The 24,738-nt window shown below is 54.2% G+C and overlaps 8 protein-coding genes across 8 annotated transcripts; 2 read left to right on the top strand and 6 right to left on the bottom strand.

Annotated features, from left to right (window-relative positions):
* Positions 1-293: 293 nt before the first annotated feature.
* PODANS_3_4430 (uncharacterized protein) lies at positions 294-948 on the bottom strand (the record flags this gene model as incomplete). The annotated part of the gene is made up of 2 exons (XM_001909193.1): positions 294-583; positions 645-948. The coding sequence occupies 2 exons, from the start codon at positions 946-948 to the stop codon at positions 294-296; spliced, it is 594 nt and encodes a 197-aa protein (XP_001909228.1).
* Positions 949-1,720: 772 nt separating this feature from the next.
* On the bottom strand, positions 1,721-3,391 carry PODANS_3_4420 (uncharacterized protein; the record flags this gene model as incomplete). The annotated part of the gene is made up of 2 exons (XM_001909192.1): positions 1,721-3,159; positions 3,229-3,391. 2 exons carry the CDS (start codon positions 3,389-3,391, stop codon positions 1,721-1,723), a joined length of 1,602 nt encoding a protein of 533 aa, XP_001909227.1.
* Positions 3,392-7,269: 3,878 nt separating this feature from the next.
* On the bottom strand, positions 7,270-8,724 carry PODANS_3_4410 (uncharacterized protein; the record flags this gene model as incomplete). Its single annotated transcript, XM_001909191.1, has 1 exon — positions 7,270-8,724. A coding segment is annotated over one exon (1,455 nt), but the record flags the coding sequence as incomplete, so codon positions are not given.
* Positions 8,725-9,201: 477 nt separating this feature from the next.
* PODANS_3_4400 (uncharacterized protein) lies at positions 9,202-10,147 on the bottom strand (the record flags this gene model as incomplete). Its single annotated transcript, XM_001909190.1, has 2 exons — positions 9,202-9,890; positions 9,949-10,147. Coding segments are annotated over 2 exons (888 nt in total), but the record flags the coding sequence as incomplete, so codon positions are not given.
* A 289-nt stretch (positions 10,148-10,436) lies between these two features.
* PODANS_3_4390 (uncharacterized protein) lies at positions 10,437-13,392 on the top strand (the record flags this gene model as incomplete). Its single annotated transcript, XM_001909189.1, has 2 exons — positions 10,437-10,656; positions 10,709-13,392. 2 exons carry the CDS (start codon positions 10,437-10,439, stop codon positions 13,390-13,392), a joined length of 2,904 nt encoding a protein of 967 aa, XP_001909224.1.
* Positions 13,393-13,602: 210 nt separating this feature from the next.
* Positions 13,603-16,067, bottom strand: PODANS_3_4380 (uncharacterized protein; the record flags this gene model as incomplete). Its single annotated transcript, XM_001909188.1, has 2 exons — positions 13,603-13,849; positions 13,915-16,067. The coding sequence occupies 2 exons, from the start codon at positions 16,065-16,067 to the stop codon at positions 13,603-13,605; spliced, it is 2,400 nt and encodes a 799-aa protein (XP_001909223.1).
* Positions 16,068-18,092: 2,025 nt separating this feature from the next.
* PODANS_3_4370 (uncharacterized protein) lies at positions 18,093-22,021 on the bottom strand (the record flags this gene model as incomplete). The annotated part of the gene is made up of 2 exons (XM_001909187.1): positions 18,093-19,831; positions 19,888-22,021. 2 exons carry the CDS (start codon positions 22,019-22,021, stop codon positions 18,093-18,095), a joined length of 3,873 nt encoding a protein of 1,290 aa, XP_001909222.1.
* Positions 22,022-23,700: 1,679 nt separating this feature from the next.
* Positions 23,701-24,736, top strand: PODANS_3_4360 (uncharacterized protein; the record flags this gene model as incomplete). The annotated part of the gene is made up of 2 exons (XM_001909186.1): positions 23,701-23,932; positions 23,991-24,736. Coding segments are annotated over 2 exons (978 nt in total), but the record flags the coding sequence as incomplete, so codon positions are not given.
* Between the last annotated feature and the right edge of the window lie 2 nt (positions 24,737-24,738).

Below are 24,738 nucleotides of genomic sequence, written 5' to 3'. Positions count from 1 at the left end.
AGGGGGTGAGGTCAGTTTGAAGTGTGCGAGATGGGTTTAATGGGCGTTCACAGGCGAAAAAGTCATGGAATTATCATTGTCCAAGGTTAGGCGTGCTTGGTTAGGGTTGTACGAGTATGGCATTGTGATATCAAGCTTTGTTTTTTAACAACTCTCTACACACCGGCTTATATGGTTCTTACATGTTTGCCATGCATATTTTCATGTCTACATGGACGCTTTTTTTCGCCCATTGCTTCCTTCTCCGCCCGCTCCTTCACCCTTTCCTCTTGCCTGCTCCCTTTACATCCCAATCATGATCTCTCAACCGCACCCCCCTTCTCAAACCAATCCAACCAACTACCCGGATACTCCCCCACCTTCTCCCACCCAGCCTGCTTGGCGAGCTGAGCCGCCGCTCGACTCCGGACCCCAGCCTTGCAATAAAAGATAAGTTCCTGGTCTTTGGCGGGACGGGGGAACCCGAACCGGTCTTCGAATTCTTCGGGGGAGATGAAGAATGAGTCGGGGGAGGTGGTGACGGGGATGTTGATTGCTGAGGGGATGTGGCCTGTTTGTTGGAGTTCGCCTGGTTCGCGGGAGTCTGTTTTGCCGTCAGTAAAAGGTGTGGTAAGAAAAGGGGGGGGGGGGAGGAAAATAAGTACCGATTATTGTCACTTTGGGCGACGGGTTTGAGATTAGTTTCTGGAGGGAGGAGAAGTCGTAGATTTTGGAGGGGTGGTTGTCGTCGGCTGGTGGGTCGGAGGAATAGGCTCTTTTTTGGAGGGTGGGGGAGGGTTTGGAGGTGGTTGTGAGGTGTTTGTAGAGGGGGCCTTGGAGGGTTTGGGTTTGGGAGTCGTGGTATTGACGGGAATTGATCAATCTCGTCGTCGCGATAATGGGACGGGTTGCTGGGGAGGGGAGGGCGGCGGCTCGGGGGAGGAGGGTTAGGAGGCGGCGGGAGGCCATTTTGATAGGGGGTTCAGTTGGGGGCTGTTATGGGAGTGGAATTGAGTGTTTTAAGATGGGGGTGATTTAAGGGGCTAGTGAGAAGGGGGATGAAGCTCTCAAAGGTGAGGGACATGAAAGGTTGTAGAAAGTGAGGTTCAAGTCAAAGCTAGCAATTGCCCCACCCAACGTCGTCATTTTGCGAACCGCCGCCGAGGGCCGTTGAGCTTGCGGCCCTTCAACGGGTACGAAAACGGTTGAATGTCATAAGGCTGAACTCGACGGGGTGTGCATCTTGTTCTACCTATATGGGGGCATTATCTCAACCACATTTGGCTTCCGAACGCTCCGAGAGCTTCTTCATCCTCCTCAACGAGTGATACACCTCGGACTCGGACTCCATTCCCACAACAACAGCTCGCATCCCGAATCTCACCACCCTCTCTGTCATTGGCTCCCCATCTCCGAAGGAGTACGCAACACATGAGCATTACCCACGACCCCAACGAAACAAAACCCTCCGCTGTGCCGTTCACAGTGACGGGCCATAAAACTCGATACAATCACATATCTTATCCAAGAAGAAGAAGAAAACCTATTTACACCTCCCGCCCTTCCTACCCTAAAAAACAAAAAACTAAACATTACAACTTTATCCCATCCATCCATTACCCCCCTTATCCTCCCTCCCTTTCCCTCCTTTCCATTATTTTCATCATCACTGATAGGTTGTGTTTCATATCATTCATCCTCTTACTATAATTAACCCTTTCATATCTACACACATCCCCCTCTACCATCTCCTCTCCTTAAACACAAGCGGGCAATGATCCTTGGGGAAAATCGTCGCAAAAACCTGAATCTCCTCACTCAAAGGCGTGGCATGGTGCTCCCACTCCAACTGCAGACTCGCCTTCCCCAAGAAGAGACAAAGATTCATCTGGGCGTAATGCTGACCAATGCAGTAATGAGGACCTGTGCCGAACACGAGGTAGTTCTTTGCGCCCTTGACCTCGGCGTCGCCGGTGTAGTACCTCTCGGGGTCAAAGACATCGGGGTTTTGATAGACTTCTGGGTCGCGAAGAGCGAGGTACGTCGACGGGATGACCATTGAGCCCTTGGGCGCAGTGTAGGTGTCAGTGATGGGGAAGGGCTTCTTGGCGACATAAGGAACCATGAGCACTGGTGGGCGGTAGCGGAGGAGCTCTCTGACCACAGCGCGGGTGTAAGTCATGGACTCGAGCTGCTCAAGGTTAACAGGGGCGTTGGGGTTTCCGTTGCGGGTAGCAAAGTTCTCAGCGCGGACGCGGTCGAGGACGTCAGGGCGTTGGGCCATGATCTGGAAGAGCCAGGTGGCGGCAGAAGAGGTGGCATCCTGGGAGGCGAACAAGAAGGTGAAGACGGTTTGGGCGATTTCGTAATCGGTGAAATCGCGAAGGACATGAGTCGGCTTGGTGAGACCCTCGGTGTTGCCAGCCTCCTCGGCGTCGCGCCACTTCTTGGAGGCAATCATCTCGACAACCCAGGCGTCCATGATGCAGTTGGGCTCGCCGCCGGCAGCCATCCGGATCTTGGACTTGGCGGCGCAACGGGCGAACTCGGCGAGGACCATATCGGCGGCCTTCTTGCCGTACCAGGTCTTGGTGAAGGGGATGATGATGGGGAAGTTGACGAGCTCGAGGGCCTCGGTGATGAGGTAGTAGTCGTCGGCGATCTTCTTGACGGCCTCGTCGCCGAGGTAGTGGCCGACAAAGGTGCGGCAGGAGACGGCCGTGATGATCTCGCGGAACTGGGTCATCCAGGGGACCGGCTTGAAGTTGGCGGCTTTGGAGATGTCGACAAAGGATTTGAAGTAGCGGTTGTACACCTCCTCCTGGCCAGGGAGGTAGATCTCGAGGGCGCGACGGGTGAAGAGACCGTTGAGACCCTTGCGGAAGTCAACGTGGGCCTTGCCGTCGAGGAAGACCCAGTTGTCGGCACCGAGAAGCTTGTGAGCGACATCGACGACGCAGGGCTTGACGAAGGCGGGCGAGTTGAACACCTTGCGGGCCATGTCGCGGGTCGAGGCGATGACGACAAACTTGTGGAAGACGGAAACACAGCTCAGGGGACCCGACAGCCATTTCGCGTGGTACTCCTCGAACTTGGGGTTGACAGATTCGAGGAAGGGGCCGATGAAGGGGACCTTCATGGCGGGACCCACGATGGTACCCTTGTTGAGGATATACCGGACTTGAAGAGAGAGGGGGACATGTTAGCAGAGTGCAACTGAGGGCAAATAGGCCACATATGGTCACATACTCTGGTCATAGACAACGGCAAGCGCGAGAAGTGTGACGAGGATCTGCCAGATACTCGCATTGGCGACTATCTCGAAGACATACTCAAGCTGTGGTGGCACTGGGACGGCACCATACTTGATTGTCGCCAGAGGCGACGTGAAGCTTGTCGCATTGGTGGCCATGGCGGGCGGTCGGGCGGCGTGTGTTTTCGGCGTGCCTCGGTGAGTAGCGCGCGCGGTGAAGCTGTTGACAACACCAACAAAAGCCAAAGGCGATGGAAAAGACGATGGCGGGAGCAGGCCGACTAGAAATGCTAGAGCGAGGGCCGTGTGGGCCCTGGTCGAACGGGGCCTGTGGACATCCCGGAAGGCCGGGAATGCACAGAGATTTCGAGTGGCTCGCCTGTTGCCCACCTTTCTGTTGCTGGCGCTGGCGCAAAAAAAAAAAAAAAATACCCAATCTTTCAGAAATCGGCCGTTGATCCTATCGAACCCGCCAAGCAAAGCCCTGAGTCCCTGCGCTAGCGCCTGGATATCTCAGTTCAGTCGCGTTGGAAGTGGGGATTCATCTCATGTTGAACCATTCTGTCAATAAACCACCACCACGCGAGTAACAGACAAACCCGAGATGGATTTGCCCTGAGATACCTAGTGGACTCCTGTGACACTATCCAAACTGCTGGGACAGCGACCACGACACTGGCACTCTCTCCCCTGTGTCCAAAGCGACAGCACATCGTGGGCTGTTGTTTTTTCCTATGTCGACGATCTTCCAGGGATGTCTTTTCTGGCTTTCCTATCGAGGCAAGGTCAAGAATACCAAGTCAAAGCTACTAGACTACTAACGTCTTTATCCGGGAGGCCAAGCCGGCCGCGTTTTTCCGAATTGCTGAATTGGTTTTGTAATTCGCTTTTGAACCACCAGCAGTTCTCTCTCTCTCTCTCTCTCTCTCTCTCTCTGTTTGAATTGGTAAGCTTGATGGAGCTTCGGGCACAGACGAGCGAGACGCCAATTTGCGGGGGACCCCGAATGAAACATGTCAATGCTTCCAGAAGGACGTCATTGTCGTCGCCGGGACGGTTTCTATTCCATACGCGTATCCAGAATTTCGTTTTCTACGAGGCTCTGGTTGGGTGGACAACAGACGACGTACTGACGCCCCTGAGAAAGTCAACAAGACAACTGCCAACGGCAAACTTGGGATGACAGCTGCGAGTGTGACAGGGCAGGAGCTTTGGCCTCGTCTGATTTGACAATGGCCGATGACAGCTCCGTTGTGCCACCACCAACGCATATCACAGTCCGGTGTCGGGACTGTCAACAGGCACAGAGAGCTCTGATTTTTCTGTACATCACCGGGAGATATCTGATGCCGTATCACCAAGTCATCTGCCCGTCACCCCGTATAGGCTCACGAGATCTCCCCTGGCAGGGACAAGAGAGGGGGGGTTTTCTTGTCATCTTAGCAGCTGGAGGTGTTGATCTCGCACTAAACTGTTAGCGCATGGCTTGATCACCTCAGTAGTCAAGAAAATGGTGTAAGTGCAACTATTTGACAACCGGTCGTCCAACCTATAGAACCACAAGGTCATTTTTTTGTGCTTGTTCAAACACTCGACACAGGAAAGAATTTTTTCTGTTTCTCGACATGTGATGCTACTTCCTCTTGACATTCTGCGAAGAAGGTATGCTAAGCCCGTTCTAGAGAGGTGGGGAAATACCATACATAGACCATAACATGACTTGGATTGTTCAGAACATACATGGTAACGATGAAGGAAGCTGGGAAAGCCGAATTGGCACTACTGAGCAAAGAAATGTACGGCCCGGCCTCGACGCCATCACCTCGACGTTCCTGTCCTGATTATTCACGCGGCGCCTAGCTGGGCAGAACTATCGTCTGTCGTTCTCAACCACCTGCCTAATTTGGCCTCTCACCACCACCCCTAACCTTCAGCGTGTTGAGCACACACAAGCCTCACGGGTCAGGAAACAACAGCCTTACGCAACAGGCAACGACTTCTTTCCGTCCTAGTAAACAAGGTTTTGGTGTTTCCCTGCTATGAATGCTACCCAGCAGCACCGGCACTTAAACAGAAAGGTCACGCTGATAAGAAGGACCGTGCAGATTCTAGACGAAGTCCGAAGGTGAAGACGCAAGCAAGGGCTGCATCAAGAGCGAGAAAAGTCGCCGGGGTCTGGTGGTATTGATATCAGGCATCCAGATACATGTTGACGACGACACGACATATGTCCAACAGACCTTGAGAAATTTTCTGATGATGTCGTTATTTTTTGCAGAACAACGGTGAGAATGAAAAGGGGGCCGTTGGTGTATTTACAACCCTTCTGGCACTGCTATTCCCATACCTTTAATCAACCGGTTGGCGGTGCGGTGGCATACCTAGTCACAGCCACAACTTCTCACCATAGAACAGTCACGATAGATCTCTCCGCCTATCTGCAAGAAGAAGAAACCTTTAAAAAAAATCTAGAATCTGACACACCGTCACACAGGGCGTATTTTTTTTCTCATTGTTACACGCGCGGCTACCCCCATTCTGACTTGCATCTATCTGCCCACCACACACGACACCCATCGCCCAGTGTGACGCCGTCCTGTCTTTGTATGTACACCAACAAGAAGTGACAATGGTACGAAAAAACCGTTTGACGTAGGCTGTGTACGCATGCACATTGACACCACGCTGCAACCCACTTTCCTTCTTTTTTTTTCTTTTCCTTTTTCGTCTCATCTCATCCTAGTTTCTGAACTACCTATAGCCAACGGAGCGGCGGGTGACTCACTTACCGGTGTGTGTTCTGTGTCTGTCTACTAGCATGCTGTCCACCACCCTTGCACACACACACACACACACAGATCACAAACGGGCTGCTGATTACGACCAGCCTTGCGAAGCCACTTTTCCACGGGTGGACCGACAGCATGGATCGGTAGTGTGGACATGTGTGGCAGCAGCGTAGGCAGCTACGTAGGGTTCACCAACTACAGGACGATGGATGGGGCTGACGGGAAGGATTTCAGTCCTTGGTAAGGTAACCAATGCTTGTTCTCTCAACTATGCCGTACCTGGTACTAGAAAAGCTTGTCCTGTCTGTCGTGTATATAAGATCTGGGTTGGACGCCCCTTTTTTGTCCTCAGGTTGTCACCAGGCAGAAAATCACACAGACACACACACACACACACACACACATACATACACTTGCACAACTATCATCGCACCACTCAAAACGGCTATCACCATTTATACAGTGACCACCACCATAACCATCACCATCACAACCACATCCACCACCGCTATTCTCACCACCAACACCATTCCCAACTTCACTTCCACAACCACCGCCATGTCCTCCAACAGTAAGCCCCCCCCAGCCCCATCACCCTCCCTCCACTAACAACCTCACCCAGCTTTCAACTCCCCCCTCTATCCCCGCAACTACGCCACCCAAATCATGGCCGACCAAAAAGCCGCCCACGCCCAAGCCAAGCAGCAGCAGTCCCAGTCACAACAGTCCTCCTCCTCCGATGACACAGCCTCCATAGCCAGCACAACCACCGACATCTCCTATCTCAAGTCCCAAGCCAAGTCCTCCAAGAGCTCCTCAACAGGCGGGAAGCCAGCAAGCAAAAGCCAAGTGATGAAGAACCAGATCAACATGGGGTTTTGACTCCCTTTAACGGTGAGGATAATCGAAGGTTTAGGGTCAATCTGCTAGCTGCCTCTTACTAAAGGGGAGGTGGTTAGCTGGACAGGAGGTGGGATACACCAACCATGAGAAGGATGGGTAGGGTAATGGCAAGGGAAACAAAAGAGGAGCATAGATGCACAGAATTGGGCTCAACATACACTCTTCAGTTTTTTCCATACAGCAAAACACGACGTATATACACCCACATACCACATACCACATACCACATACCACATTCCACACACCACATACCACATACCACATACCACATCCTACATCCAGACCCTAATTTTACCCCCCATCTCGACCCTCCACTGTATTGACACCTGCCACCCCCTTTACACCCTAAAAAGTATCATCCTGCATCTCCAAACTCATCTTCACCAACGTAGGACTATACTCCATCCCCCTCTGCCCCCCATTCCCCCCTTGTTGTTCTTGTTGCTCTCCCCCAAAACCAGGCACAACCCCCGTAAAATCCAACGTCATATCCCCCTCCCCAGCCCTCATCAGCAACCCCTCCACAATCCTCCTGCTCGCCTCCCTCGCAGGCGTCTGCATCAACCTCCCAGGCGGCAGCGCAAACTGAATCGTCTTCGGCGGGCTCATCCCCATCTCGCTCAGCTCCCGTTCATCCTCATCATCATCCTCGCTCCACCCTAGCTCATCCCCCGTCGCGTTCGCATACTTATCCTCATTGTACACATCCCTCGTCTTCCCCCCCTTTGCCGCCGGTGTCTGCACGCTCACCCCTGGCGTCCTAGGGGCATTAACACTCTGTTTAAGCGCCGCAGACCGATACGCCGCCTTGGTAGGCGACATAAACGCCGCTGAGCGCAGTTGTGGCAGCGCAATCTCTGGGCTGTCGCCCGGGGAATCGGCCCAGATGGGGCGGGAGGTGATTGTTGGATCAACACCGGACTTGCCTTTGCCGGGGGTGGTGAAGAGGGGTTGGTTAGAGGTTATTTTCCATTTGAGGGGCGTAACTCCCGTGTGGCCTTTGTGAGGGGTGGCCATGACGCGGAAGTTTTTGTCCTTCAAATGGTGGAGGACCGGGTCGGTATTTTTCTTGTTGCCTGGTTTCAAGAACGCCAAATCGTCGTCGGAATCGAGGAATTGTGTTGCCGTGTGGGATTGCTCGGGAGGGGAGTGACGGGGGTGCATGGACATGTCTGGGAGGCGGGTGGTGAATTCTTGGATGAGGAGGGAGGTGTTGTCTTCTTCTTCTTGCTTTGGGGTGGGCTCGTAGCCTGGCGTGTTGGGTTTTTGCGAATAGTCCCGCCTGAGGTTCTCGTAGGGGGAGGAGAGCGTCGCCATTTGGGAGCGGGAGGGTATGGTTTTCCCTATGGTAGGGCGGGGGGTGCTGCCCGAGACGTCTTCGTCGCTGTTGTCAAACATTGATTCGTCTTGCTGGTGCTGCTGCTGGTGCTGGTGCTGCTGGTGCTGCTGCTGCTGCTGTTGTTGTTGTTGTTGTCGGCTGCCGCTGGGGTAGACTACCGAGGATTGATTCGCCTCGAGATGGCTGACGCCTTCGTTGTGGTGTTGTTGCTGGTTATGGGGAGTGCTGTACTGGGCAGTACTTTCGTCTACTGTCTGTTCGATCTCGGTGCTCTCCTCGGGCCCGTTGTTGGCCAGCTCTTCATATCCAGACAGCGAGACGTTGGCAGAGGCCTCGAAGAATTGTTTCCAGAACTTGGTCGCCTCCCACACATTCCGAGAGTGTTCGCCATACTGTTCTACAAGAGGCAAGATGCTGCCGGTAACAATGCGGTGCGCTCTGCTAAAGTTGTGGTCGATTTCTGGGACATGTTAGCCGGGGCATATCTTTGGGAAGACAGAAAAACGGGCACCTTGAAGGGTAAGAGTGATGGATTGCTCGAGCTTCTCGAGCTCTTCGGTGAGAGTCAAAGGCCTCGCCGGCACGGTAGAACCTGGGCGAGACATTGTGAGTTTGTAGTGTAGTGATGTGTTGTGTTGGAGGTTTGTCAACAAAGATGATGTCGCGAGCATTGGGCCCATATTCAGCAGCGCGTCATGTCAATCGCGACTGCGGGGCTATTTTTGGCGGGGTTCCCATTTGCGATCAACACCACGCAAACATCTCGAGACTGGAAAATAATACAGATTGACACGCTCAGGGCGTTATTTGCTTCCAATAACCATAACAGGGTATAACCAGTACGCCTAACAATCTGCATGAGCCCTCCCTAAAAAGAAATAAAAAATTGGTCAGCGACCACCCCATGAATACAATGGGCGATAGTCAGCCTGTGGATCCTATCTACCCCGACCTCGTCCTCGCCCTCGACCTCTCGCTCTGGTGGCAGTCCGGCCTCTGGTTGTTGACCTACCGCCCTTGGTAGATGCAGGTGTGCCCGTTTCTTCTTCATCGTCCTCTTCTTCCTCGTCCTCTTCAGACCCCTCTTCCTCCTCGCTCTCCTCTTCACTAGGAGGGGGTGACTCTTCCTTCGCCTTGCGTCCTCTACTAGCAGCACGTTTGGCATTTCTACCGGTCCTGGCCGTCTTCCTGGAGGGACTAGCTGCAGGAGTCTCGTTATCCGTTGCCTCAACAGTAGAACTTCGAGTCTTAGTGTTCCCGTCCGTTGATGCTGCCGATGTGACTGCCGCTCGCTTCCTCTTTTTCCCGTCACCTCCAGCGGTAGGGTCATTGGGGTCCCATTGTGGCGGACTGGACGGTGCCTCACTGGGATCTGCGCGAGCCCTCTCCTCCATCAGGTCGACGTAGTCTTTAAAGGGTAGTCTGAAGTCGAGGTATCGCCTGGGCTGGCCCTTCTCTTCTGGCGGATCCATACTGTTCTCTCGCTCGTCGATGGCTTCTAAGTTATAGAACTCGCGTAGCTTAGCCCAGATGCCGGGGATTCGGGTGTGTGGCCATACGTCGGGGTCTATTCCGTGGTTACGGAGGTGCTCGCTGATGGCCAGTATCCGAAAGTGTTTGTGCATTCCTGGTGACTGTGAGCAGACTATCTCGGCGAGGTATGGGTGAATGGCAGGCCAACGAACCTGCTGGTTTCCACCGAATGACGCCCTTGAAAAGAGAAGCGACCTGGTCGTCCGTCCACGGGTCCGTAACCTCTTTTGGGGGAGCTGGTGTCTCCGAAGCGGCTGGTGTATCAATGTCCATCGCATCGTCTGGAGTCGCGGCGGCCTGGGTGCTTGCGCGCCCGCCTTTCTTCTTGGGAGGCATGTCGGCTCTGTTTAGTTATCTTGTGGTTATCGAATCGAGGAGAATTATCAAGGGAATAGCTGCTCACGGAAGATACGATGTGTGTCGGTTCAAGAATTGAGTCGGAGGAAAGTTGAAGCTTCAAGCTTCAATCGAGTCGCAGCCAAGCGCTACGACCGCTGTGGCTGCAGCGCAGTTGACAGACAGGGATCAGGGAAGCTTTAGCGGGTCAATTTCCGCGACTGGGGTGCTCCGTACGCGTTCCACTTTCCCTTCTCAGCGCTCAGTCAAGTGAAACACTACTACAACACCAAGCACATCAAAGATGGCGGGCCTTCATGATGTAAATACCGACACCAGCAGCTTTTTCTCAGATGCTCGCTTAAAGATACCCCCATTAAAGAAGAAATATGCAGACAAAGACGACGAGGATGACCTCTCTAATCTCTTTGCAATTCCCGACTTTTGGCGGCCCTCCAACTGGCTTGCCAAGTCTATCGAGGAGATCAATAAACAGAACCCCCTGTTTTCATGGGGAGCTGAAGGTATGTATTTCTTCCTGCAGGCTATGAGGTGCAGATGCTAACTAGTAATTAGGAACACAAGATGGACTGATCAGCTCTCAACTACAAGGACATCCGACTCCTGAACTTGGCCAGGAGAATGACGATGCTTTCTTTAAACTTCCACCCATCTTGAGAGATCTTGCCGCTCAGCATGCCAAAGCCCCCGGTGCCGATACAGCTCAGGAAGAAAACCAACCAGAGCTCGACCACGAACTCTCTAGCGAGGAGGAAGACTTTTGGCTTCTCCCAGACGATGTCGCCAGCGCCAAACCCCAGTACAAAACATGGGAAGCCTTTGAGAAGACCAAAGAAGGGCCTACCTCCTTCACCACAGAAGCCGGCCCAGCAGCCTTCGACTCCATAATCGCAGCCTCAAACAACGACACTGAAAACAAACCACCAGACATCCTGGACAACTCAATCTACTCCGCCTGTCTTTTGACTCTATCCCTAGGCAGAAGCTCCCTCCTCTTCACCTGGGACTCCACCCAAAACTCCTTCACCAAAACCGCCCCTCTCCTCCGCACCTCGGGCATCACCCTCGACTTGATCAAAGCCATCGACAACCTCTGCCTCGACTGCGGCAACTGCACGAGACACCTCCAGTACTACTCTGAAACCGCCTACTCCTCCCCGTCCTCCTCCCCAACCCGCATCGCCTTCGCAGGCGTCATCGCCCGTCTCATCACCACCGTGGGCACCGAGCTCAGCACCCGCAGCCGCAACGTCAGATCCATCCTCCAGCTGCAATCCCTCGTCCAGCCCGTCCAGACAGTCCTCTCCTACTTCAAAAAGCTCGTCCAGAAGGTCGCCACGGCAAAGACAGACGAGGCCATGCTTTCTGCTTTGTTCCAGGCGGTCCAGGCAGCGGAATACAAAGACGATCTCTTGCGCGCGGCTACCAACGAAGTCCTAAGAATCGTCTCCCGGCCCTGGACGGATTTTGTCGAGGAATGGATCGGCACCAAGGTGGAGGAGGGTATTCCCGTCAGCAAGACAGGTGGTTCAGGGAAGGGGTTTGTCAAGGTGGCAGACAAAATGTGGATTGACGACCAGGGGTGCGATATGGACGAGCCAGAGTACTTTCTAGACGAGTCAAAAATGCCGGGGTTTGTCCCCGGGGACATGGCGGAGAGTATTTTCGAAACGGGGAGGAATCTGCGGTTTTTGAGGGAGCACCATCCTGAGCACCCCCTGGCGCGGGTAGATGTGGTCGAGTTGACGAAGCCGCCGAGGTTGGAGTTTGAGTTTGAGTGGGAGGCTATTGCGAGGTTAGAGGGGAGGGTGGAGGAGTACAGGGGGGCTGTTGAGAGGGTTCTCTTGGCTGCCGGCGTGGGGGGTGAACAAACTGGTGATTCGAAGACGGAGGAGAGTGGTGCAGTAGAGTTTGCTGTGTTTGGGAAGTCGGAAGCGGAGGTTGCTACGAATATTCTCGAGTCGATGAAGCAGATGGATCAACCGCTGAGGGAGCCACCGCCGGCGGATGACCTTGCCCAGCTGCTGAAATCACACCTTTACTCCCCCTTATCTCACAAGACAGCCCTGTCACCGCACACCTCCCTTTTACCACTCTTATCGTTCAGTCCACTACTGACATATCAATCAGCCCTCCTGTCCCACCTGACTACAACCCTCCTCTTCACCTCCCACTCCTTGCGCTCCCACCTCTCCCTGCTGAATCAATCCTTCCTCCTCTCCAACGGCCTCCTCGTCGCCCGGTTGTCCAGCGCGTTGTTCGACCCTGACTCCTCCACCACCGAACGCCAGAAGGGCGTCGCACTAGGCGGCTCCTCGTCAATGGGCCTCCGCCTCGGATCTAACCGTCGAACTTGGCCTCCGGCGTCTTCAGAGCTCAGACTGGCTTTGATGGGGGTGCTGTCCGACTCTCTCGGCGGGGGCGGTGAAAAAGGAGGCCGGTTACCGGGCGACCTGTCATTCTCCATCCGTCACGACCTCACCCCGGAGGAAATAGACAAGTGCATGAACGTCGACGGGTTGGGAGCGTTGGATTTCCTGAGGTTGGCGTACACCACGCCGCCACCCCTTCGCGCAGTGATAACGCCGCAGGTCCTGGCGAAATACGACCGCATCTCCCGCCTTCTGATTCGGGTGTTGAGAGTGCTGCACGCAGCCAGCAGCTTCTCTACCTCGGGGCTACCGCCAGACAGCGAAGACGTCACGTTACGGTTTGCGTGGGAGGCGAGGGGGTTTGCCTTTGCGGTAGCAAACTACTTTTTTGATATCGGAATCGCAAAAGTCTGGAGGCGGTTCGAGACCTGGCTCGACACCATCGAAGCCACCCTCCCCAACCCCGCCGACAGCGCCAGAGCGGGGATCAGTCCTGAGATTTTGAGGCAGAAACAGGAGGCAACGCTGGACAGTATCATGTCTTGCTTATTACTTCGGAAACGTCAACAACCCGTTATGGCTCTCCTAGAAGAAGTCCTCTCCTTAATCCTCTCCTTCGCCCGACTTGTCAGAATCAAAGCTGCCGATGCCCACTTGGAGTTGCACGGACAGCAGCACCACGACGAAGAGAGGGACCTCTACAAAAGATTCCACCGCAAGGTCGAAGTTTTCGTCACCGTCCTCCGGGGCCTGTCCGAAAAAACACCCACTGCTGAAGGGAGGAGGGGTGGCAAAGACCAGGAGAATACCATAGAGATGTTACTCACAAGGTTGGATTTGGAGGGGTGGTATGCCAAAAAGAGGTAGTAGCATACATACATGATATCAGTAGAAAAATACAACAAACACTCCCACCACAGCCACAAAGATACCCATACTTGATAACATTGTGTATACTAAATACCAACTGGTAGTGACAACAACACAAAATAACATCCCCCCGTCCATTTTTGTGTGCCAAAAAACATATCACACCCTGTTCCCTTCCCCCCATCCCGTTTTCCATTCCCTAACCCTTTAAGCAATGTCAAACATGGGCTTCAGCTTGATAATCAACTGCCAGTCATCATTCGTCATATCCGCCCGGTAAAACTCCTTGAGGCAGTTGATGCTCGCTCTCGAAATGGCAGAGTACAGCATGTCCTTCTCCTCAAGCTGCCTGCCATACGTCGGCTGGTGGCTGCCCATCTCAATCTTGACGGCAACCGACGGTTGGCCCTTTTTGCAGATGGGGATCTGCTTATGCTCACGCTCGATGGACGTGCTGTTACAAGGTTAGCTTCTGGGATCACAATGACAGAAAGAGGGGAGGAGAAAAAAGAAACATACACTCTGCCAATATTGATCACCTCCTTCAACCCGGTGTTGGGGTTCTGCTTAATCACCGCAATAGGCGTGTTAATCCTCAGCGCACCCTCAACAACATCCACACCAACAACGATAGGGTTCGTCTTGTTGAACACGGCCACCGGCGACAACACACAAGGGAAGACAGCCAGCATCTTGGACTCCTCCTTCTTCTTCTCCAGCTGCTCGGCCTGGTGCTTGGTGAAGTTGTCAAAGAGATGGTAGATAATGTCGGCAGTGAAAATCTTGATGCCCTGCTCATCGGCATACTGCTGCGCTTCCTTGTCGACCTTGACGTCGAAGCACAGCATGACGGCGAGATCAGGCGACTTCTCCAACATGACACCGCACTGCATGACGTCGCGCTTGTAGACCGGGCCGATGCCAACGTTGGCAACGGGAATTTTGCAGTCCTTGAGGAAGTCAAGCAGGGCTTCCAAGGAACCAAGGGTGGACGCCTGGACCGAGACACCGCGACCGGTCTTCTCGACACGGCTGAAGAGAGAGGCGAGATCGGCCTCGACCTCCTCCTCGAGGTCATCCTCGTCATCATCAGGACCAACGACAACAAGCCTGGAACCGGCGATGGCGCCTTCAAGACCAGGAGCCGAAATCTTCACACCCAGAGCCGCCTTGACCTCCTTGTTGTGGACGTACTGAGACTTGACACGCAGCTCCTTGAGGGGAGCCGGCGTGAGCAGCGCTCTAATGTTCGTCTTGATGACACCTTCAACACCGCACAGCATGATTCGATCGCCTTCCCTGAGAATGCCGTTGGACAGGATGACATCGATGGTCATACCAAAACCCTCGATAGCCTTGACCTCGAGAACGGTGGCCTCGACCTCGGACAAGTACATGAGCGAGCCGACCATCCTCTCCTGAGTAAGCTGAGCAATGAGCTTGAGCAAGTCGGGGATGCCCTCGCCGGTGTGGGCCGAGGTGGGGATCAGCGAGACGTATTTGGACATGTTCTTGTTCTCGTAAAAGACCTCAGAGTTGAAACCCTGCTCGGCGAAAGCAAGCTTGGTCTGGTCGAGACGGTTCTTGAACTCGTTCTGGACGGCCTTGCTCTGCAGAGCCAACGAGTCCTGGAAACCATTGTTGTCAATCTTCTTCCAGCCGTAGAGACGATCGATCTTGTTGAGGGCGACAACGAAGGGAGTCTTTCTGGCCTTGAGCAAGTTCATCGACTCGATGGTTTGAGGCTCGAGACCGTGCATGATATCGACCACCAAGATGGCAATGTTGCACAGAGACGAACCACGGGAACGCAAGTTGGAGAAGGACTCGTGACCGGGTGTGTCGATGATGAGGAGACCGGGGACCTTGAGCTCGAACTTGCCATCCCGGTTGACGACGGCAGTCTTTTGGCGAATGGCATCGGCAGGGAAGTATGTAGCACCAATCTGCTGCGTGATACCGCCAGCTTCGCCCTCCTGGACGTTGGTCTGACGGATCTTGTCGAGCAGCTTGGTCTTTCCGGTATCGACGTGACCGAGAATGCAGCAGATGGGCGAGCGAAGGTTATCCGCAGACCGGGCAGCAAGAGCGGCCTGGTGAGCCTTTTCTCTGCGCTCGGCAGCCTCTCTCTTTCTCTTTTCCTCGGCAAGCTTGGCGGCTGTCGTCTCCTCGTCCTCGGAGGATTCCTCGTCAGAGTCTTCCTCTTCCGACTCGGACTCGTCTTCATCCTTCTTCGGCCTCGAAGGCAGAGTCTTCTTCTCGCCCTCCTCACCAGAGTCGGCATCCCAGCTGTCCTGGACCTCTTCCTTATCCGACGCGGCGGCGGCCTCCCAATCCTCATCAACGCTGTCCTCAGCAGCGGCCTTGGCGGCAGCGGCCTTCTCAGCAGCCTCCTTCTCAGCCTTCTCACGAGCAATGCGCTCCTTTTCAGCCTGCTCCTTGGCGGCAGCCTCAGCCTGGAGCCTAGCGCGCTCAGCAGCCTCAGCAAGAGCCTTTTCCTCGTCGAGCTTCTTTTGCATAGCACCACCTCTCCTCTTCTCAACCTTTGGCTTCTTCTCCTTCTTCTCCTCGCCCTCCTCGCCAGCCAGAGCGCCAACCTTGATGCCAGAAGCCAACATCTGCTGGAGCTTCCTTTCATTGCGGGCCTTCTCCTCCTTTTGAGCCTTGGTCATGTACTTGCCCTCCTTCTTGAGCTGCTCGATTCTTTCCTTCTCCTTTTGCTTCTTCCTCGCCTTCTCCTCCTCCCTCCTCTTGGCCTCCTCAGCCTCGCGGCGCTCCTCCTCCTCTATCCTCGCCTTTTCCTCGGCGGCGATTCTCTCATTCTCCTCCTGGGCGCGACGGAGAGCCTCTTGTTGCTTCTGAAGAGCAGCAAGCGCAGCAGGAATCTTCTTCTTCTTGCCACCGGCAGGCTCAGCGGGAGGTGGGGCGACAGCAGCGGCCGCGGGGGCAGGAGAATCCGGCTTCTTCTCCTCGGCCTTAGCAGGCTCGGCCTTTGCAGGGGCAGTCGCCTTCTTCTTGGCAGCCTATTGTTCCCACCATTAGCAATCATTCCCCTTCAGATTTTGTCGAACAAAAACATACCTGCTCCTTCTTCCTCTGCTTCTCCCTCTCCTTCTTGAGCTTCTCCTTCTCAGCCTTGGTCAACACCCTCCCCCCCTCAGCCAACTCCTCCTCCTCCTTCTTCTCGGCCGCCATGGCAGCCTGCTTGGCCTTTGAAACCTGAGTAACACCCTTCTGTTGCTTCCCGCCCTTCTTAGCAGGCAAAGCAAACTCATCCTCCATGCTCGCCTCGACAGGAGCGGCAGGGGCAGCAGCAGGGTGCTCATCAGCAGCAGCAGCAGGAGAAGCGGCACCCTCGGGGGCGGTATCGACCTCGTTGAGCCAGTCCTCGTCCATGCCCTTTTGCTTGCGCTTCTCCTTCATCTTCTTCATGCGGGCCATGAGGCCGCCGGCAGGGGCTTCATCCTCGGCAGCGGGGGCATCAGCACCAGCAGGGGCATCACCGGCGGCGGCGGCGGCGGGGGTCTCGCCAAAGGCTTCGGCTTCCCAGTCGTCGTTGGCCTTCTTGTTTCCCTTCTTTTTAGGAGGCATATTGGGCGGTGTTTTGTTTTGTCTTGTAGAAAGGTTATTTGCTTTTTCGACGGGTTCCTTGAGTAGGATTAAGTCCGTGGTTCTGCTTGGACTTTCGTCGTGGGGCTGGGGGCTGTTCGCAACAGGCGGAAAAGGGCGGTGCCTTTTTTGACGTTTGTCGGGGAAAATTTCACAGTGAAAACAAGTGAATATAACTTTTCCGGACCCTTGGTTCTGAGCACACAACAAGTTAATGTGGTGCAAAGTGGTCTGGTGTGTGTGTGATGGGTTGTTGGCAGACAACAAGAACAGCAAGAAATCAATCAGTCGTTGCGGGACAGAGAGAGCAAGTCAGCAGAGTTTGGCAGTGGCGGGCAGTTGAACAGCCTGCTGGAGGGGCTCGCAGTGCAGCGTGCCTTGGAGTTAAAGTGGGGCAGCATATTCATCCAGTTTCACCACCTTTTTCAATGTGAGTGATGAGATGGAATGGGATGGATGAATGGATGGATGGATGAATGGATGGCTTCTATACAATAGTAACTTGTGCTTGTGATTACAATGCTGGTTGTGCTTGTCTTTGGTCACTTTGTTCTCTCTTGGGTCGCTAGACAGAGCTGTTCTTTCACCAAACTCTTCAGCGGGCCCGTCCCCCACCTCTCGAAAAATATTCAGAGCTTCCAGGTTCCCCAAACTTCAGACTGAAGAAGAACAAGACGAACTTCTTCAAGGAGATCTCGAGTCACTCGCCGTCACTCGCCGTCACTCGCCGTCACTCGCCGGACCCGATTCAGGTCTAGTCTCACCAGAGTCGCCTCACTCGGCCGACAGACAATGACGCAGTGGTGGTGGTGTGCGGCGACACAAAAAAAGTTTAGAAAATCAATGCCCAGAGCTTTTTTGTCAGTGCGGGGCTCATTTTTTTGTGTGTTTGCTCAATACAGCAATATCTTATCTCGTAACATCAATCAATGCAATTATCCGAGTTTATGGCCATAATCACCCCCCTATGTGAGCCCCTGACCTGAGCCAACAACATCAGCCTGCTGTATGTTAGATGATGAATTCTGCTGTCTCGTACCTATATCGTGTATCAAAAGCAACGCTATGTATCCCCCCTCCCTCTAAAATCATAACACCGGCCTCAAAAAGTACTCCAAAACCTCGTACGCCTTCCCAAACGCCTTTCCCACATCATCACTCACCTCACCCACCCCCTCCACCTCCCCCAACAACTCCGCAAACCTCCTCTCGTAATTCCTCACCACCCTCTCCAACTCCCCCTCCCCCTCCCCCTCCAGAATCCTCATCAGCAAATCCCCATCAACCTGCATCTCTAACCCATTATCCACCCTCGGCTCGGGGTTATTATTCCAAACCCCTCCCTGCTGACTATACCGACTCATAAAAGGCGTCACCTCCCCATCCAGCAGCGCCAAATTCTGCACAAACCTCAAAAACCTCCACGTCTTGAGATCAAGCGTAGTGAAGTGGTGAAGCGCCCCATTGAGCGAAGTCCCCAACGTCTCCGCATCATCAAACGACCCAAGCAGCCTCCCAAACCTCCTCCCCACCCCCTGCTCCCAAACCGGTCTCGTCCTCCCCCTCTGAAACTTCCTCACACTCGCCGTGAGCTCCGCCTCAAAAACAACCTCACACTCCCTGTCCACCTGCCTCCACGGCACCCACAACCCCCCGACCCCACACTCCCTGTCACTCACAAGCGTGATCCCCCCCTCCTTATCATCCACCCCTTCCGTCCCCGCAACCTCAACCATGCTGACCCCGTTCCTCCTCATCGGATCAGCATTGCACATCCCCTTCCCCCCCCCACCACCACCATCCTCCAGCACCACAACCGAATCCCTCCCCGTCAGCACCACCAACCTCCCATTCTCCACCCTCAACCCAACCCCCGCCGACTCCAGCTCAAAGCTCCTCTCATGCCTCAACCTCTTCTCCCCCTCGTCCAAAACCTCCCACCTGACGCTCTGTCCGACACACATCACCACCCCCTCCCCATGCCCAAGAACCGAATACACCGGCTGCTCAAACTCCTTCTTCCACCTCATCCAGTACCGTATCCGACCCGTCTCCTTATCCCTCTTGACGCTCACAACCAACAACCGTCCCTTCCTCGTCCCGACCAAAAGATAAAAATACGTTTTATACCTCCACTCCGTCACCGCAAGTATGACATCCCCTTGCTTTCCCAGCCCATGAATAAAATCAGTCGGGTTGTCGTTTCGATCGGTAGGCACCCCGATGTCCTCCCCCGTGTTGGGGTTTATAAACGCCAGGCTCGGTTTGGCAGAGTAATTCACCGCCGTGATCAGGCAGCCGAGTTTGCTCGACCAGATCAGCTTGTTGGGCGTGCCGTCGAGGGGGATCGATCGCGGGACACACCCCGGCGTGGGGTGCAGTTCTGTCAGGAGGATCGTTTCGTTGGATATGAGGAGGAGCTGCGTTATCCCGTCTTCGGACGGCACGTCGACTGCTGAGGCGAATTGGACTGGGGGGGCGAGAGCGTCGAGGTGGCTTGGGTCGACCGGAAAGATCCGGATTTTCTTGCTGAATTTGTTCTCTCGGTCGTGGTAGCGGGAGGCAGGGTTCAGGCCGAGGTACAAAAGGTTGTTATCGCAGGTGAGAAGAAGGACGGGGTTCGATTGGCCGGTGATGTGTGCGCAGTTTAGTTTGGCAGACGAGATTCCGAATTTCTCGCAGTTGACAGCGCACGAGTCGGCGCTGGTGGTTAGACTGATGACCTCTCCGCTTCGGGTGCCGAGAAAGATGGTGCTGCCTAGAGAGACGATGCTGCCGATTCCCTCGACCGAGGATGGGTCCTCGATGCTCGTGTGTTCGGCCAGGACTAACAACCGCGTCAGATACGACCGAGTTGAGAATAAAGAACGCGATGGCACTTACTTTCCGGAACAGAAATCACCTCCAGGTTATTCGTGGCCTGTTGCAGCGAACACCGCACCAACGCCGGCCCAGATTCATTCAACGTCCCAACCAGCAGAGTAAAATCCTCGGTCAACGCCAGACTGTTCACTTCACCACCCACCTCTACCGTCCTCACATGCCCGAGACCAAGATGAGACCGCTCCATCTTGAAGACATGGACTTGGAACGTATTGCTACCCTTGTCATGAGCCGACACCGCAATACAACCATCCAAGATGCACGCATCAGACACTGAACACCCCTCAAGCCCAGAAAACTCATCATATCGATATGATCGATGATCACGAGGCAGGGTAAGCACAGCCCCCTGTGTTGTGACCTGGACCGTAAACGGGCCAGAGTGAGAAAACGCCAACGTCGAACCGCTCAGATTATAAGGCGTCTGGCCGGCCGCAACGAGATCAGCGCTGCTAAAGTCCGAAGGGAGCTGCAAGACCGACGTGGAGTCCGGCATGGATATGATGATCTGATAACCATCACCCATAGGGATCAGCCAGGCTTGCTTGATACCAGGCTCAAACGCAAGATCAAACGCGATATTGGCCTTCAACCCGTATCTGTACTCGGTAATCGACCCCTTCCTGCCACCCTCACACGTCGCAAACAGTCGATCAGGTCGTGGCAGCGGACCTTTTGGAAGCACTACCTTTTGCGCTTTGTCGCCATCCCGATGCCACTCGGTAACCTGCGCTGTAGAGGCAAAGTCCACCGCAGGAGACCAGTTGGGCAACGCCTCGAGAAACTCGATGGGAACTCGTGGACAGATCTTGTGAACACCCCCCGGACCCGAGTCGCTGCCCAGAATGAGTACGTCGGCGTATCGATCGTAAACACAGGCAAATGCGGTCGAGATGTTGCAATTAAAAGTGTCCATAGGCGTCACACGCTCCACTGAGCTGTCCTTGTCGGCCTCAAAGTACACAACCACGCCGTCTTCCCGTGCAAGAAAGATGCAGTCCCGTGTCTCAAAATAGGAGGCAAGCCGGAAAGGTCTCGTCCATGCTGTCCATAGCGGTAGGCGAGCGCCGTGGTGGGTAGGCGTCGGGGGAGGAGAGGACATCTCGATGGTCTCGAAGCTGGGCGGTCCATGAAGGCACTCGGTGCATACATCAATCTGGTGAGGTGATATGACGATAAAAGCCGACTGGACGGTCAGAGGAATGAGCAGCAGAGGCATCTGATTCTCCACGGGCATGCGATGGCCCTGCTTGTCCTCGGCAAAGACCATTTTCAGGTCATCCCCGAGCTTCCACTCGTAAATCACCATGCGGGACTTTCGATGTCTGACCACGATCAGGAGTAGGATGACGTGATTCTGGTCGCCCGGTCGTGGATATAGGAAGGTAATCTTGTGAATAACCCCGTTCACGCTCCGCAGACGGAATGATCTCACTGGGGACTGTAAAGGTTCGCCGTTGGCGTACTTCTCCTCCAAGCGCTCCCGTGATTCAAGCTCATAGACCACGAAGAAATCCTCGGCGTAGGCCAGAGCCATGTATCGCGAGCTGGGGTCGACCACGACGTGGAAGCCTGGGTGAGCCAGCCGCTGCTTCGGGCTCACGAAGCGAGTGGTAACAAACTCTGGCTCGCCGTTGGAGTCGGAACGGACGAACATAAAGACGCTGTCACCACTCTCCAGGGCCACCATCAGCATCTGCGGTGGGAGCCTGGGAGGAAGCCCAAACTGGCTGTCCTCCAGCTTGATGGGCGGTTGAGAAGAAAGAGCATCTTGTTCCTCTTCTGTCTTGATGTCGAAGCTGCCAACGACGCAGGCGTTTCGTATCCGAGACCCAAAGTTGACCTTCCTGACGATGTCCTTGAGACGTCCATCTCGGCGCAGCTCACGAATCTGAACAAAGTGGTCCCCAATAAAAGCGACGTCGTTGTGGAGGGGCGACCGTATCCTGACAGGCAGGATGGAGTTTATGAAGGGGCTCTCAACAATGGTCCGGGTGAGCAAGCCGCACCTTGGTGGCTTGAGGACTTGTTGCTGGGGGGCAGCGTCGACTTGTTGGCTCTTGACGATGGACTGCACGTTGATGGTTTCGGTCACCCACTGGCCGTCCCGGAGAACGTTTGTCTGGAAGGCCATGGTGATGTTGCCGGCGTACAGCAAGGCGGCGGGATTTCTTTGGGATTTTCCTGGGATCACACTGCACCTTTTGAGCTTTCTGAATTGAACCCGGGATGAAAGAGGCTCCCAGGCAGTGACCGAATCAGGAGAAGGCGCGGAGTCCTTCCGTGCATACGGCTAGGGGTACCAGGGCCTATCAGAATCAGGAGGGAAGCATGATCCCATGAAGATGAGCGACGGCGCTGCAGGCAATGTACGTCTTTTCCCGTCTTTTTGGTCTGCCGTGTTGTCAGCAGGCGCTGCACGCAATACTCTGGTAGGGTCAGCTTTTCTGAGGGCGGTCAGATTTCTGATATCTTTTATTCAGTCAGTCTGTGTTGGGTCCAACAGCCGAGAGAAGTTGGGAAGTTGGAGTTGGTGGGTGGCAGGTTGATGTGCTCGCGTGGGGCAGCACACGGCCCACGGCCAAATCGATCAAATGCCATCCACCCTCTCGATAGGTAGAGAAAGAGAACCTTACCTCACACCGGCAACCAACAACTAGTGAAGAGTTTTCCATGCTTTTGAACGGCAAAGCACATACCGCATCTCTCTCTTTTTTTTTCTTTTTCTTTTTCTTTTTTTATATCTTTTTTTTTTCTTTTTTTTTCCTTTTTTTCTTCTTTTTTTTTTTTTTTTTTTTTTTTGAGAATAGCAAAGTTACCTTACTCGGGGAGGAATCAGGACCCCTCCCTCCCGCCTTGCGTTAAGGTACCTTTGCTCTAGCGAAGCGATCAGATTCCTACCTGCTAGTCTATGTACATGGCCATCTCCAGCACCGTCTGCATTTGGCTTCTTCTAGGCCCTGCAATGCTTTGCTTTTTTACAAAGCACAGTAAACTATTGTCTTCGGAAATGTATCCCACAAACGTGATTCGTCACCTTCTGGTCTTGTCTCGAGTCCAAGTGAGTTGGCGGATACAATGGGCGTCCATGTCTCATCCAGCCCCGTACCGTGCCGACCAAGAGCAGATGTCACCCATACCAATTGACATATCACTTTCCATCGAGGGCCTCCAGACCATTTGGGACACCGACATTCCTTGGCACTGGAAGCCCTCTCGCGGCAATGATGATCCGAGTAGAGCTTCTCGAAGTTGCCTATTCTCATGAGGTTATCATTCAGAGTCGTCCCGTCTGGGGCATCGCTAACATGTACAGTGGGGGTCAACACTCATACAGCGCGGGGCAGACGTCGATTTTAGGTCCGATCCCTCTTACGTCACCGCGGACGAATCCCCATCTCCAGCGCTAAAATGGCCCTGGCATGAAAAAGCACGGGGCATCTTGCTGGCCTTCTCCAGCACCCCCTGTCCATGTATCTCCGGCGCTAGCACACGACAGACACCCCCTTCACTCACACACACTCGCAAGCTGCGAGATACGAAGCTCAAACTGGACCGGACAGATGGTGAGGCGCTTGTCCATAAGTCAAACCTACGGCAAGGGCTCGGTCATTTCTACCAGCCTCATCCCTCAATTCAGACTTGGTGCCGCCGTCCATCCCTGATTGGGCACTCTCTCCACGTCTAGGCCAGACTTGCCTAACCCATCATCGCAATATCAAACAAACCCCACGCCCCGGATCCGAAACTTCACTCATCCGCTAACACCGGCAAGCTGTGCATGAGCTCAGAGAAAGGGTTAAAAGAGAGAAAATGGATATGATGCTAGGCCCCGAGCCTGAAACCAACACGGCCGACTTTGACGAAAAGCCCATCAAGATGGAGGACCCCATCGACGAGAAACCCCCCGATCCCAAAGACGAAGCCGCCGAGCAAAAGAAAAAAGAAATCCTAAACGCATGCAAGACAAGGGACTTTGCCGCCCTCAGAACCCTTGCCGCCTCACCAGGAGGATTTCTAACAGACACCATCCGCCAACAAGCGTGTAAGTGACCCCGCTACCCGATGCCTTAGCATCATGTTCTTAACGTTTACTTTCCTAGGGCCATTACTGCTGGGCATCCCACCACCATCAGACACCAAACCAGAAGAAGAAGAAGAAGAAGAAGAAGAAGACTGGAAATCCCTTCCCCCTCACAAAGACGAATCCCAGGTCCAGCTCGACGTCAATAGAGCCTTTGTCTACTACCCCAACGACCAAAACGACACCCAGCTCTCCCACAGCAAAACCCTCCTCTCCACCCTCATCATCCGCACCCTCCGCCACCACCCGTACCTATCCTACTTTCAAGGCTACCACGACATATGCCAAGTCTTGCTGTTGACCCTCCCCCCGGCCCTCCAACCAGCCGCCCTGGCCCACTTGTCACTTTTGCGCATCAGGGATTTTATGCTACCGAACCTCCATCCTGCCATAGCACAACTGCGACTCCTCCCGGATATCCTGAGATCGTCCGACCCGGAACTATGGCAACATCTGTCATCGACAGAACCTTTTTTTGCGCTGTCGGGGACGTTGACGATGTACGCGCATGACATTACTAGTCTGGGGGAGATCACCAGGCTGTTTGATGTGTTGCTGGCGAGGGATCCGGTTTTCTCATTGTATTTGTTTGCGGCTATTGTTCGCTCCCGCAGAGGGGAACTGCTTGATATACCGGAGGATGAACCGGAGATGTTGCATTCGGTGCTATCGAAGCTGCCGCAGCCGTTGGATTTGGAGGGGTTGATATCTCAGGCGGTGGAGCTGGAACGAGAATACCCGCCGGAGGGGTTGAGGGGTTGGGGGAG

Source organism: Podospora anserina, chromosome 3 (genome assembly GCF_000226545.1).
Source record: "Podospora anserina S mat+ genomic DNA chromosome 3, supercontig 2".
Taxonomy (NCBI): Eukaryota; Fungi; Ascomycota; class Sordariomycetes; order Sordariales; family Podosporaceae; genus Podospora; species Podospora anserina.
This window is presented reverse-complemented; position numbering and strand designations above follow the sequence as displayed.